Source organism: Pimephales promelas, chromosome 3 (assembly GCF_988280905.1).
Source record: "Pimephales promelas chromosome 3, fPimPro1.hap1.1, whole genome shotgun sequence".
Taxonomy (NCBI): Eukaryota; Metazoa; Chordata; class Actinopteri; order Cypriniformes; family Leuciscidae; genus Pimephales; species Pimephales promelas.
Genome location: NC_142771.1, coordinates 28,030,236 through 28,044,975, shown reverse-complemented (window position 1 = coordinate 28,044,975; position 14,740 = coordinate 28,030,236). Strand labels below are relative to the sequence as shown.

The 14,740-nt window shown below is 35.9% G+C and overlaps 1 protein-coding gene across 15 annotated transcripts in view; it reads left to right on the top strand.

The window, feature by feature from the left end:
• srcin1a (SRC kinase signaling inhibitor 1a) overlaps positions 1 to 14,740 on the top strand; it is a 121,623-nt gene that overhangs the window by 28,276 nt on the left and 78,607 nt on the right. For 5 of the 15 annotated variants that reach the window (XM_089128669.1, XM_089128668.1, XM_089128665.1 and 2 more), the window contains exon 1: positions 7,448 to 7,845. The exons of 5 other annotated variants lie outside the window; for them this stretch is intronic. In XM_089128669.1, coding sequence (XP_088984795.1) covers positions 7,818 to 7,845 — 28 coding nt within the window. In that variant the 5' untranslated portion in view covers positions 7,448 to 7,817. Of the gene's footprint in view, positions 1 to 402; positions 539 to 7,163; positions 7,846 to 14,740 lie in introns of those variants that run through there. 5 more of the 15 variants (XM_089128684.1, XM_089128685.1, XM_089128682.1 and 2 more) reach the window with 3 other exon arrangements.

The following is a 14,740-nucleotide window of genomic DNA, read 5'->3' as shown; positions in this document are numbered from 1 at the left end:
CCATGATCTAATCGAATCATCATGGCCACGCTACCATCTCCACTTCTTCGCCTCTTTCTCCACGCTTCATGCTCTCTCTCTTTTAGTCTGTCCAGCCCCTTCTTCCATTCTCCCTCTCTTGTTCTGAATCTGGGTCATCCACTTGCATGACCGTCTCCCATTATCACCATCTTCACTTCTCCCCTAAAGCAAGAGAGGGAAATAAAGAGGGAGAGCAGGTGAAAGATGGGTAAGGGTTGAGAGAAAGTCACAAAGTGCCCTGTTTGTCTGAACGCACGCTCTGATTGGCTGCTCGTTGCGCTGGTGTCACATTCTGCCCTCTTCACATGTTCACGCAGCGGCAGCATCCTCACATGAGCGTAACACTCTCATGCACGCTCATGCACACACACACACACACACACACACACACACACACAGACCGACTCATGAGTGCTGCCGGACACCGTTGGAATAATGGATTCTTTACACTGGATTCCTTAAGCATGTCCTCTTCCAAAGCTAATGGACTAACTTTCATCCTTGTCGGTTCAAATGAGTAAGTGACAGAGCAGTCTTCCTAAAAGATGCCTGTTTCTTACACGCTTTTCTCTAAGTGTGTGTGTGTGTGTGTGTGTGTGTTTAGAGATGTGTTCTGTTATGTCAAACTTACAAGCATGTGGTCAAGCTCTTAGTAATGCATTTACATATAAGCTTGTATATGTATTATATGTATATTTTTCCTCTCTTCTTTCCATAAATCGCTTTATCTATCAGTGTCGCTCATTCTCAATCGTTTCTGACTCTCGGTTTGGCTAGCAATAATTTCTCAACTTATATTGTTATCTATTTATGAATTTCTTGTGCTGTCTGACTCTCTTACACTTTTCCAACATTATTATTTCTCATATTTATTTGACATTTTTGTGTATATAATTAACATTTATAATATATTGGGTTAGGATTAGCATTTGTTTTCAAGGGTTACTTGCTTGCCACTGTAAAATAAAATGTCTATGATTTCTTTAATGTTTTATTACTTATTACTTATGTTGTATTATTAATTAATTTTTATATAAATATATATATATATATATATAATCATTATAACTTCCTGAACTTTTCTAATATTTTGTTGCTAAGAAACCAAAGTAACTTTTAAATGAGCACAGTGTCTTTGGCAATGTGCAAGACATGTTATATTTTCGACTGCTAATTATTTTTCTCCAATATAATGTTTTGTGGTGTTTGTATGAGCTTGTCTATCTGACACTGTGTGAAAAAGCTCTTAGTGTGGGTGCTTTTGTGTCCTTTGGTAATTCAGCTCAACTATTTTGAGCTTCATGTGTGTCAAGTGCAGCTCTCCGACAATGACAATTTACTGTTAGTGCCAAACTGCCACTATTATTTTTTTCAATGCCGGTCGCATGACACAGTATGATTTCTTGTCACATTGTTGTGTGGCTCGAGTAGTCTTCAGATTAAATAGGATGCGTCTTGTGATCACCAGATGGCCTTATATTTCAGAGAACACATGTATTGCATATGGTTTTGTACACAAACACACACAGCCTGCACACAGATTCTTAAATATAGAGCTGACATTTCCAACCTTAACCTTTGAAAAACTGTAAAAATCAGTTTGAAAAAATCTCCAGTCCTGTTCATCGTGCCGTCTGGATGTGTGTGTGTGTGTGTGAGAGTGCGTGCTTGTGAATCTGTGTTTTGGTGTGTGTATGATGCATTACATGATAGATTTCCATGTGTGACATTCTTTTTCAATGCTGAATTTGTTATTCATAGCATTCAGAGACACTTCTGTGTGCGCGACTCGCCATAAATGTTTAATGTTAATACTACAAAACTCAAAAAAACATTTTAGAAAGGACGAGACATTACAGAACACATTCTGCCTATATCTGTATCAGCCAAAACACTTACCCATAATGCACTGCCATGCAGATGCACTCACAAAATGTCATTTTATGTTTGCTATTTAATTGGTAATTGTTGTATGTGATGATAGCGCCTGGCAGCTGTAGATAATTACATGCTGTTTTTATGCTGCATATTGTTTTCCAAAATTCAATTCCCATTTGCTCTGGCACGAATTGCAGAGCTATACTGGCTGTCTGCTGAAAGCCCGTTTTACCCTTAATAGTCTCATAGGTGTTTATCTATGGTGTGTAGGCCTATAACTTACTGAGATATGCTCACACACACACTATTATATTATATTATAGATCAGCCAGCGTGTTTAGACGTTAAACCCACCCACACACATCTGCTGGACAGTCATCTGTACGGTCAGTCAAATGCAGTGTTATTATGGAATATTTTTTAGGCGCTGCTATTTATTTTAGTCACTGCCACAGCCGTGTTTTCTTATCTTTTCCTCATGTGCTGCTCTGTGGTAAAATTTCAGAAAAGCTCCACTGTTGTCCACAGAAAAGCCTAAGCCTTGCCATGTGTAGCCCTAAATTATTCAGCACTGTTTTGGATCTAGACGTCTGGGCTGACTGGGAATCTTCGTGGTCTCACAGTGTTGTCTGGTGAGGTGTGAGCGTGTGTATCTCTGAGTCTGTTATCGGTCCCTGAAAGCTTGCCAAGGAAGGAAAACAACCATGAAAACACATTAGATTTTAGATACGCTGTATATCTCACACTTTCTATGTCCCTATTTCTTTCTCTCACGTGGAAACGTTCCTTTTTCGCATGTCTCTTCAACTATGGGCACTTAAAGAATTTTTTTTCTGAAATATTTTTTAAAAAAACTTTCCATCAAAATGTTATTTCCACCACAAATAGAATTACGTATTGTGGAAATTGTTAATTATTTTAATATTTTTTTTCATAAAATGGCTGATTCATTTATCTTGCTAAGGTAATTTCATAGCTAGCATTTTATGTATCTGTTCATAAGTGATTATGTTATTCATGTCACGTGTCATATTTCATTCATTTCAAGCTTGATCTTTACACCATTGTCTCCTTTGTCAAGTCAAGTCACCTTAATTTATATAGCGCGCCGCTTTGAACAATGTAGATTGTTTCAAAGCAGCTTTACATTGAACAAATTTACATTTGATACCAATTTATTTGGTGCTAATTTGTTGATTGTTGTAGACAATCAGTCAAGTATAATAATATATAATTGTATAATAAATTAAATTACTAAGCTAAACTTTTTATACATTTTAGATATGATCGCACTTACCTTTGATTTAGATGTTCATAGTAAAATAAGTTTTTTGTTGTTTGTTTAAATTTGTATTCATTATTTTATTGTTTTTATCATTTCATTCTAGATTTGCATAATTTAAGATCAGTCTGCGACAAAAAAAAAAAAACCCGCTTTTGATAAAGGTTTTTGTTTTTCTATTTTTTCTTGTATTTATACGGGACCCTGTATAGAGCAGACAGGAAGCTTCTAGATCGAAAAGGGCCATGGGCTGAACTCGGGTCACCCAAAGCATTGAAGACTGTTAGTTTGAATAAAAATCAAGCCCTTGGACATAAAAAGGGCCTTAGTCGAAGAAACCCAATGTTTCGTCAGATTTCCAGATATACACACACTCACTCTTTTAAAGTTCAGTGCATCAGTGCTGTGAGTTTGTGAGTGGTAATTAAATGGCTGTTAGTTTGGTCTCACACTGTTTTAGCCATGCACTAATTAAATAATCATCTGTTGATTCTGCTGAAAGACTGTAGACCTCAGTGCTCAAAGAGCACACTGGCAGGATGCATATAAATTACAGAAAATTACATTAACTCTTGCCACCTCCGGGGTGTTTCACTTGATGTATATCACTTGATAAATATGCAGACAGAAAACATTTTTTTTGATGAAAATCATGAGATTCTGTATCTAACGACCCTTAGAGACGCTCTGTGTGAGTGTTAGTTCCCTAAAGCAATATTCTCTTGTGGAACTATGAGGAAAAATTATGAGTGTTGCTTACCAAAGATGGTTTGTCTCCACAACACAAACACATACAAGACTTTCTTCAAGTTCAACGTTTGAAAATCATTGCTCTTGTTCTCGCTGTCTCCAACCCAATTAAAAATAAACAATGAGTAGTTTCTCAAAGCACAACTTTTGAAGTCTCTCTTTCTCTTTTACGTCTCTAAACTGGCAAAAAAATCTCTCACACAAACAGATATACAATATCTACAATGCACTTAAAGGAGTAGTTCAATTTTAAAAAAACTTTTGCTGATAATTTACTCACCCCCATGTCATCCAAGATGTCCACGTCTGTCTTTCTTCAGTCGAAAAGAAATGAAGGTTTTTGATGAAAACATTCCAGGATTTTCTCCATATAATGGACTTCATTGGGAACCAAACGGTTCAAGGTCCAAATGAGAGTTTCATTGCAGCTTCAAAGGGCTTTAAACGTCACCAGACGATGAATAAGGGTCTTATCTAGCGAAACGATCGCTCATTTAAAAAAATAAATAAACAACTTTTTTAAATAAACAAAAACAAAAAGTTAAAAAGCACAAATGCTCTCCTTGGTCTGTTCTGTGATGAGCGTTCGTGACTCTCCTGTAAGGGTCCTATAAGACCCTTATTCATCGTCTGGTGTCGTTTAAAGCCCTTTGAAGCTGCACTAAAACTCTCATTTGGACCTTGAACCGTTTGGTTCCCAATGAAGTCCATTATATGGAGAAAATCCTGGAATGTTTTCATCAAAAACTTTAATTTCTTTTCGACTGAAGAAAGAAAGACATGGACATCTTGGTTGAAATGGGGGCGAGTAAATTATCAGCAAAAGTTTTTTTTTTTTTAAAGTGAACTACTCCTTTAAGAACAATATTTCTTTTTTATATCTTTTTTATTAGCATTATTGTATATATTTAACACACACACTACTAGTCAAAAGATCCAGTGAGGGTGATAAATTTTCAGCATCATTGATCCAGCCTTTAATGTCACGTGAATCTGTCAGAAATCATTTGAATGTGCTGATTTTAATCTTAATTATTCTTAACGTTTGTGGAGTATATAAATGTGTCCACCTTATTCCTACGCCTTTGACGCATTGCGCGAATTATGGGTGTAACTTCCATTAAACTGTAAACAATAAGTGAAAGGCTTCCTCTATGAACGTAATACGTTAAAACGGTCACAATGAGATGACATTAATCGACTCACCCTTCAACCATCGAACATTAAAATGAAATTGTGTAAAAGAATTTTTCAACAGACCAAAAATAGCCCCAATAGCGTGAGTCTGGTTAAATATCACTGTAGGCAAATAAATATCTGTATTGTATTACAAGCCTTAATCAAAAATGGTCATTAACCTCACCATTACGTGTCACTAACGTTATATCATAGTGATTTCCGTTATTTTGACAGATTATAAATTGCATTTACCTGTGAAAACAAACCTGGAAAGAGACGTGAGGATATCCATCCATAATTCAAAACGCAGGTCGTCAGGAATAAGGTGGGTTTACATATGCATATACTGTATATATAGGTCCTGACATAAGCTGACACCTGCACTCATGCAAAAAAAAAAAAAAAAAAAAAATTAGTCATGATATTCCTTTAATATATGCCATTTTCATTTGGTGATAGTCCTAGAGTAAATTAACCCCCCAAAAAAATCATTAACCAATTTACTGAAACCACTAGCGGCTAAGAGGGTTCCCTAACCAACCCGATTTCTATTTCTTTCAGAAATATTTCTAACTGGTAATCTTTTTAGAGCAGTCAAGTGTGGGCAAAAAAAAATGAGAGTATTCTTTTCAAGGTCATGCTGCACATTATCAGTCACTCATTGCTGTATACGTGTCTTGGCCTTTTAGCTAAAGCAGTTCTCATACTTTTCACATATTAAATGTTTACTTTGGGGGTCTGGTGTGTGCTTGTTTGACTTTGTTTGCTCTCCTCCATGCTGAGAAATGTTTCCCGCAGAATAAAGTGAGTTTGGTGGTGATGGAAAGAGAAATGATTGCTTTAAGCAGAGGAGGAAAAAATCTGCCACTGTTAGTGACATTCAAACTCTGCTGCTGCAGCCTCCCACGCTCTAGACGTTCATCTATAAAGATGCCCTGCGTACAAACACCTAACAGAAGGTTTGCTTCTTTTAAAGAAGATCTGAAAAAGATTGTTTTGGTGATGGAACAGTTAGTAAGCAGACAGGTAAATCAGGGCAACAATGTGTCTGATGCTCGTTAATTATGGACGTCAGTTCCTCAGTAGAGCTGCCATCTGAAGAAAAGCGATTTTCAGAGAAACTATCCTTCTTTGATCAGCTTTTGTTATGTTGCGCTGAAAGATCGCATTTTATAAGCCTGTATTTGTCTTCTGTTAATAAAGGCTGCCGGTATCAAGGGAATCCTCTGATTCTAGGAAATATTTCCCTTGGGAGAAAAAAAATCTCATATGTGCACTCATGTTTCACAAAGAATGACTGTAGGTTGCTGTAAATTTAATTTACAGTGATACAATTGTATATTGTATATATCTTTACAGTATGAGTACTGTATTTTTCATTTACAGTACAAGTACCATATTTTAATTTTCAGGAATAATACTGTATATTGTATTCATGAGTACAACTACTGTATTTTTATTTACAGTAACTGATTTCCTATTACATAATTATTATTTTTTTATGATTTACAGTAGAAAATAATTACAGTAGTAAACACATATTTTCCCATAATCCATGGCTATTTACAGTATTATACTGTTGACATTGTACATATTACAGTAAAATACTGTTAGAATGACAAATCCATTACAGTGTGGGATACAATACAATACAATTGTATTTATATATGAAGAGTTCAGATGCAAAAGCCTCTAAATGCCATTTGACATTTTCTTCAAGAATGTTAATTTTTATCAAGCTTGTATATTTAATTTCAGTAATTTCACGTAAATGGCAAGTGAAATTACTGTCTGTACAAAAAAAAGAGTCACATCATTCATGGCATGTAAACTAATTTACTTAATTCACCCAAAAATGAGTTTCTTTCTTTTGTTTCATTGCCATTTAAGTGAAATTATTAAATTTAAATATACAAGCTTGATAAAAATGATTATTCTAGAAGAGAATTTCAAATGGCACTTAGAGGCTTTTGCATCTGAACTCTTCATATCATGTTTAAAGACAACTGGTGTTGACCAAAGTGCGTTACAAATCACTGTACCTACTAGTAATCATGACCACAATGCAAGACATCCACTTTAAAGGGACAGTTCTCCCCTAAAATTAAAATGCTGTCATCATTTATTCGCCTTCAAGTCGATCCAAACCTGTATGACTATTTACCACAGTAGACGTCAATGGAAAGTCACCATGGGAAAGGTGTGTTTGTGTGTGTTTTCTCAGTAAGATTGTCAGGTAGCCAGGTTAGATTACTGATGCCTCAGTGACACATCCCACCTTATCCATCACCCACTGACTGAATAACACCACCGTCTGCTCATTTTCTCACATGCACAGACACACACACACCCACATTAAATATTTCTCCCGCACACATGCTCATAAACACATACTCTGGAGTTAGAAGGGGAAAAAGCTCTTTTTTTCCTCTTTTTGTTCTTCATGCAGTGAGCTGTGGATAATAAGAGAGATGTGAGTGAGAAATAGAGAGAGAGAGAGAGAGAGAGAGAGAGAGAGAGAGAGAGAGAGAGAGAGAGAGAGAGAGAGAGAGAGAGAGAGAGAGAGAGATTGTCATGAAGTAGAGATTTCTGTAACCAACCCAACCAACTAGAGCCAACGCATCCTCCCTCCCTCTTTCTCTGTCAATGCCTTTGAAATTTTCAGTCATGGTGGGATAAAGCTGGACAGAAGAGATGATGAAAAGTGATGAGCAATGAAGAACAAGAAGAGCCAGGTTGGATTGCAAATTGTTCTCTTCTTATTCACCTATTTATTATTTGTAAAGATTATTTGTTCATTTGGGGTCCAAAATCTAAGATCTCTAATGATTTTTTTTTAAATTTCGTATTTATTTTATAATTGAATGCAACATTTTTGATTATAGCATGTTAAAGTGAAATGTTGGGTAATGCTTTATTTTAAGGTGATGTAGTTACATGTAGTTACTGTAATAACAGTACATTATGCATAATATAACTAACCCTAAACCAAACCCTAACCGTAACTTTATAGTACATGTAATTAACTAATATTAATCTGTAGTTATTTGAGTAAGTACAATGTATATGTATATACAGGTTGTTTCAAAGCAGTAATGTAACAACGTCCCCTTTAATCAAAGTGTTACTGAAGTAAAAAGTTTATGATTTGAGATGATCCAAAAAGTGTGTTGAGCTGGAAGAATATCTAACCTGTCTGTACAAACAAAGAGTCACATCATTCATGGCATGTAAACTAATTTACTTAATTCACCCAAAAATGAGTTTCTTTCTTTTGTTGGACACAAAATAAGATATTTTGAAGAATGTTGGTAACCAGTTGACAAAAACCATTGACTTCTATAGTATTTGTTTCCTACTATGGAAGTCAATGGGTGCCGTCAACTGTCTGGTTACCAACATGCTTCAACATAAAATTTGTGTTCAACAAAAGAAAGAAACTCAAACAGATTTTTGAAGGATTGTATTTATTTATTTATGAAACCCATATTATATATGCTGGTTGTCTTCTTGTCCACTATAGAGGGGTCGAGGAAAGACTCAAATTGCCTGTGAGGGTTTTGTGTGTATCTCTGGGAAGAAATGAAACCATTTCCCCTCCGACCAATTAGATTGTTTAGAGAAAAGACACAAGCTAAGTAGCATTGATGCTGGAGGGAGGATGTGAAAAGGAAAGTAAAAAGGACCAGATAGAAGCAACATGATAAAAAAAAGAGTAGATCATAGGCTCTCTAGAGCAAAATAAAGACAAAATATAGAAAGAGGAAAGGGGTAAATGGATAGTAAGAGAAGAGGAAAGGATATATGAAGTGTATATATAGACAACACTGCCTGTTGTAGAGGTCATATATATAAAAAGAGATTTATTATGACCTGATGAATTATCTAGAAAGAAAGGGTGTGGTACATGGTTATGCTAAAAGAAAAAGAGGGAAACTGAAAGAATGGGGCTTTATTAAAAGTTAGAGCCTATAACAATACAGGCAATTAGCACTGGGTTTGTGCTAGATTTCAGGAGGAATAAACAGAGGAGGCATATGGCTGTGTGTTTGTTTTAGGGGAGCGAGAATGACAGAGATGAAGAGAGCGAAAGAGAGAAAGGTTGCGTTTGGCACTTTAGGAGCCATGTGATGATAAATGCCCCAGTGCCACAAACCCGAGTGCACCATGTTCCACATGAGCTATGTGATATTTTTAGGCAATCACAGTGTACAGAAGGTTGAGACTAACAAGACATCAAGTGCTCCACCAAATCCCTCATGTCTCTCTCAGTCACACCCTATTCCTCCAGCTCGGGCCGCCCATAAGTCATTCTTCTCTTTTTTTTGCTTCCCATTTCCTTACTTTTCTCTTCTGACCACGCCTTGTCCCAGTTTTGCATGTTGTTTCATTTGTATCGCCTTCCTTGTTCTCTCTCTCTTTACTCCACACTTTCCCCAGTAATCGTGATTCGTGTGTATCTGACATTTTGACTTGCACCGAAAACATCTTGTTTTTATTCCCGTTAGTTGAAGAATCTCAAACACAGATCATGAACTCTTCTGAAATAAGATTGGGATTTTGTTTGGGAAATCGTATAAATGTACTCACTGCTCTAGCCACAACCGCAGCGGTTGGCTTCGCAACAAGCGCACACACATACATGCACAATCAGGCTATTTGACATTTTCCAGCTTTCTGGGGGGCAATTCTGTCCTGTCCATTTGTGAACATGCTGAAAGGGATGTCATGGATGAAGAGGTTAGGCATTATTCTGGACAGACACTCTGACCTTATGTAACACAATGTGCTCATGTATATATTTCATCATGGGTTTGGACATGTTGGTGAATGTGGTGTTGCAAACAAGGATACAACTTTTTCTTTCTATTATAGTGGAATTTGACTTTTTGAAATGTAAGTCCTGGAAAACACAAATACAATTAACGCTACAGTCTAAAATACTGTAGATGTCTGTGAGCATAATATTGCTCATATATTTCCAAGTAAATAAGTACATTTTTTGTTTGAAAGATAAAGATAATGTTTGATAATTGAGATCTGTGATTGTAGTCCTTGAAAACCAAAAAACGTAGTGCTTAATGTCATGAATTTCACTTTACAGAACCCTGGATTGGTTTGGTTGGTTGATGGATTGATTGATTGATTGATACAGTATAAGATATCCACTTTACCAAAATAATTTATCATACAACAGTAAATAAAAATGTCTTTAGAATCAAACATTGAAGTTTATTGAAATGATTGTGAAGTGCCTGACAATATGCAGCATTAATAACATGACATAAGAAAAATCATGTCTTCTAGCTAAACAACAGCAGAAGTGATTGACTTGTGTAAATAAGGTTTCACCGGACTGTAGCCATATTAAGTGACACATTAATTTGTGCCAAATTATGTATCTGATTGGATGCTCCTTTGATGTAAATATATGGTGAGCATTTTGTATTTCATTTCAAGGTTAAATGTACTTAAAAGGTAAGTTAGTTGCATTTTATGATTTGTATTTAGTGTAGTTTTTTCCTGCCTTTCTGAGATCTTATGATCAGAATGGACATGTGACCCATTTTTGACTGTGACCAGATTAGATATTTCACTGTTGTAGTGCATGCTGGTGAACTCCTCGTGCCGCTGTAGCTGCGATCACCTGTGGGTATAGTCCATTTGATAGATATTTTCAGTGGTTTATTTAAAAGCCTGTGATCACAAAGCGAGTTTGATTCCTTCCAGTATAGCAGGTGTTGTCATTAACTGTAGCTGTACTTGTAGTTCTGCTACCTGTAGTTTGTTTAACAGTTGGTGGAGCGGTAGGCATGTTGCCATGGATTGTGGGTGTTGTGGGTGAGGGGCAAGAAACGTCATCTCACTAAACCACAGCCAGATGGCTCGTCTTCCTCTTCTTCCTCGCCTGTAACCACAGAAACCTTCCCACCAGCCCATCTGTGAGCCTGCCCCACCCGTCCCTCCTTCCATGCTCCACTCTCTATGGGCAACCACGAGGGACTGAGAGAGACACGGAGAGCCGGAGGGAATGAGGATATGAATTTAATGTGCCTCCTGAGTACTCAGGCTGTGTGAAATCTTTCCACATAGATTGACAGACACTTCTATGATCCCAAAAGGGAAAAACAAAACCTTTTGTATAGTGACTCTATTATTTGTATATATATTTTTTTAATTTAGCCAAGCAGCTTACATAAAGACCTCCTTATTGCCTTTTACCCAACACAACACAACATAAAATAGATAAATAGATAAAATCACTTTTTGTGCTTTTTTTAAAATTAAAACATAAAATATTTAAGTCGCTTTTGCTGTCTGTCTGAAAATGCCCTCTGTTCGACTTCAATATTCACGGGGTATTCAGCATTTTGGAGTCTCAAAGCCAAAGTCAATAGAACTGAATCAATGGAGGAAACATTCTCTGTCCAGAAACAAATGAGCAAACACACACAATAAAACACAGGGCCCTCATCCTAGATAAAACAACATCAGCCACCAATGACTCATCGTTTCCACAACAAATGTGTGACGTGAATTGCTGACACTGATGATAAATCCTAAAACTGTAATTTTCAGCTGTCAGTTATCAAACTGTCAAAGGGTCCCTTGGTACTTAGTTACTTTTCTTGTAAAAATGATTGTGTTTCTAAACTCCTCATCTCCTCATTTAGTTGATGTACAGAATAAAGTTTATAAATGAGAGATTTTTTAATAGGTCTCTCAGGTCACAGGTCACCTATACCTGGGAACTTTGCTAGAAGTCTGTCTTAAAGGGACAGTTCACACCTTGACTGACTTTTTTTTTTTAGTAAATAATGATAGATTTTTCATTTTGGGATGAATTGTCCCTTTAAGAACTTTGTTCACCCAACCTACTATATATATCTACCTGAGTCTTATGGTGCTGACTCATAATAGCTATCTTCATAGGCTTGTTTGTGTGTAAGCACAAAACGTGGCATAGAAAAGTATTTCTGAATCTGTGGGTGGTCAGGGTGGGTGACTGAACAAATTTCTTATGCAGCAAACAACTTTTTTTTAATATTTGTTTTTCCCAGAAAATATGACTAATCATGCCTTTATTATGTTTAATTAAGATGTTCTTTTGTGCACACAGAGCATTGTGCAAATCTAATATCAGATGTTATCTGAGGTCACACGAATTCTGCAAATCCACTTTATGCAATATTTGCCTCAGCTTTTCCCTATTTATAATTCCGCCAGGTTTTTCATTTTTATTGTTAACTTAAACTAAAAAAAACCCTGAAATTATATATACTTAGGCATCTAACTAAAATAAACTATTTTACCTAAATGAAAATGCAATATAGAAAAACAAATGGAAATGACATGACAAGAAATTAAAAATTAGTCAAATAAAAGCTCATTCAAAATAATAACAAATCAAATGCTACACTGAAAAAAATAGATTTTGTAACATTTTTCCCTTAGAAATTGCTAGTTTCCCGATTAATTACAAAGAAAAGGCAAGAAACAAATTTAATAATCAGCTTAATAATCAGCTTATTCTACTAACCCGAACCCGAAGACTAGTCTACTAGTCTACTATACGGCTAGATGGGAAGAGGAGAGGTAAGGATCTTATCTCTGCAAACAGGGAAACATATAAAGACAACTGAATTTATAACACTATATGTACAGTATAACATATTGTATGTACACAGAATAATTAGAGACCATAATGAGGAACAGGTGAGGGTAATGAATTGTCATGGAAACAAACAATGTTCACTATAGAAACAAAGGCAAACAGGAACAAACCACTGGAACAATGCACAGTGAAAAAGGGAACAATGGAAACAGAAAATACACTTCAAAATAAAAGTCCTAGAACACAGAACACACAAAATACAGAGGAAATCTTGACAATTAAATGCATTTTCTTGTAAAACACTCCAACAATCTTTGTTTTATTTACAACTGTGCATAAAGCATAAACAATACTAAAATTACACTGGTTTGGCTATTTAGATTATATGTGTTTACATCCACTCATTTCCTATAACCGTGTGCATCCGTAGAAGGGTAAAATGTACTTTTATTCTAATCGCTGCAACCTTTCTCCTTCAGAGGTCAGCCAGAAAAACTGCAGGGTGATTTATGATGCAAATTTATGTCCGATTTGTTCAGCTCTAATTATTAAACATTGTCTTACATGTTTATGTTTACATGATATTAGCGATGAAACGTGTGAAATGGATTTTGTGTGTGAGATGATAGTTAGTATAGCATACCGTAATCATTCATTCGTATAGATTCAAAAGACTAATTTAATTTAATTTCACCGTCAAAAGCTTAATCAGGTTTTATCCTCAAGTTATACATCATTATGACATCATTATTATAAAGATTCAGCCTTCTGTAGCAAGCCTAACATCTGCCGTCTCACATTCAATAAAGGAATAAACTAATCATCCATTTTGATTTATTCATTTCAGTTGTTTTAAATTAAATCCGACACTTATTGGATGGGAAAACGATGCATGTCTAAGTGGTATTGAGAAATCTCAAGGATTTTTAAAGGAATTATGAAGGCCTAAAATAAAAATTCAGTGCTCTGAAGAAAAATTGTGTGCGTCTGAAGTGGGCAGCATGGAGCGGGACCGCTTGTCTTTTTTGAGAGATCTTGAAAGTGGGTCGATTCTTCTGCCTGCTTCTTCGCTGTGAGGTATAGAGATGAGTGAAGAAGCACGCGTAGCACTCCCAACACGTCTGACCTGGCAGACCCTGTTATTTCAGCATGTTACAAAGAGAGAGGGAGTGAGTAGAAAAGAAGCAGAGAGAAACTTTGCTGCTGGTAACAATCCTGTCCAAAATAAACCTGTTTTAATGCTAGACCTTCCTGCTCTTTGCTTGTATTATATAACAGTTAAAAAAGATGCAGAACCTTGTGTGACTCAACTTGCATGAAACACATGCTCATGTCTCTCTCCTGCATGTTCCTGTTCTGTGCTTGATTTTTTGAAGTTTGAGAACTTATCTTTGAAAGTTATCTGTGTAGATCGGTATTCTTTTTTATATGCAGGGTTCAATCTTATAAAGTCTCATGTAGACCGTGATTAACTGTATTTAAGTCATGCTGGAAAAGGTTGATGTCAGTGTGTGAGAATGCAATCATTTCTTTCTGATTTTTAGATATTATCCTGTGCTGGCATTATCTGAAGCCTAAACTCATTGATTTGACCTGACTGGTACAGTCACATTTGCAGACCAGAATAAATCAATATTTTATTTCCTCTTTAATAGACCCAGACACATGATATAGTGAGCTAATTGCTCTCTTAACTCAACAATAAATGAAGGTGTGAAAGCATGCACATGGAACACCTTAAAATTAAAACATTAAATATTTACAATATCAATTTCGTTTTTCTTTAATTACAAACCCGAAGTTATATATTTTTACAGTTTCAGGGTATCCTTTGGCTTGAGTCTGGTAGAAGACCTTTATAATTGTAAATTGATAGAAACAGGAACATATGCTACTTATGCGGATGTTTTCTGCTTTATGCAGCTTAACTGAAAGTATTGTAGGAGTCAAATAAACATTGAGATAATGTTCTGGAAGTATTTTGCAAGAATTCTAGCGAAGCCAGTAATTACAAC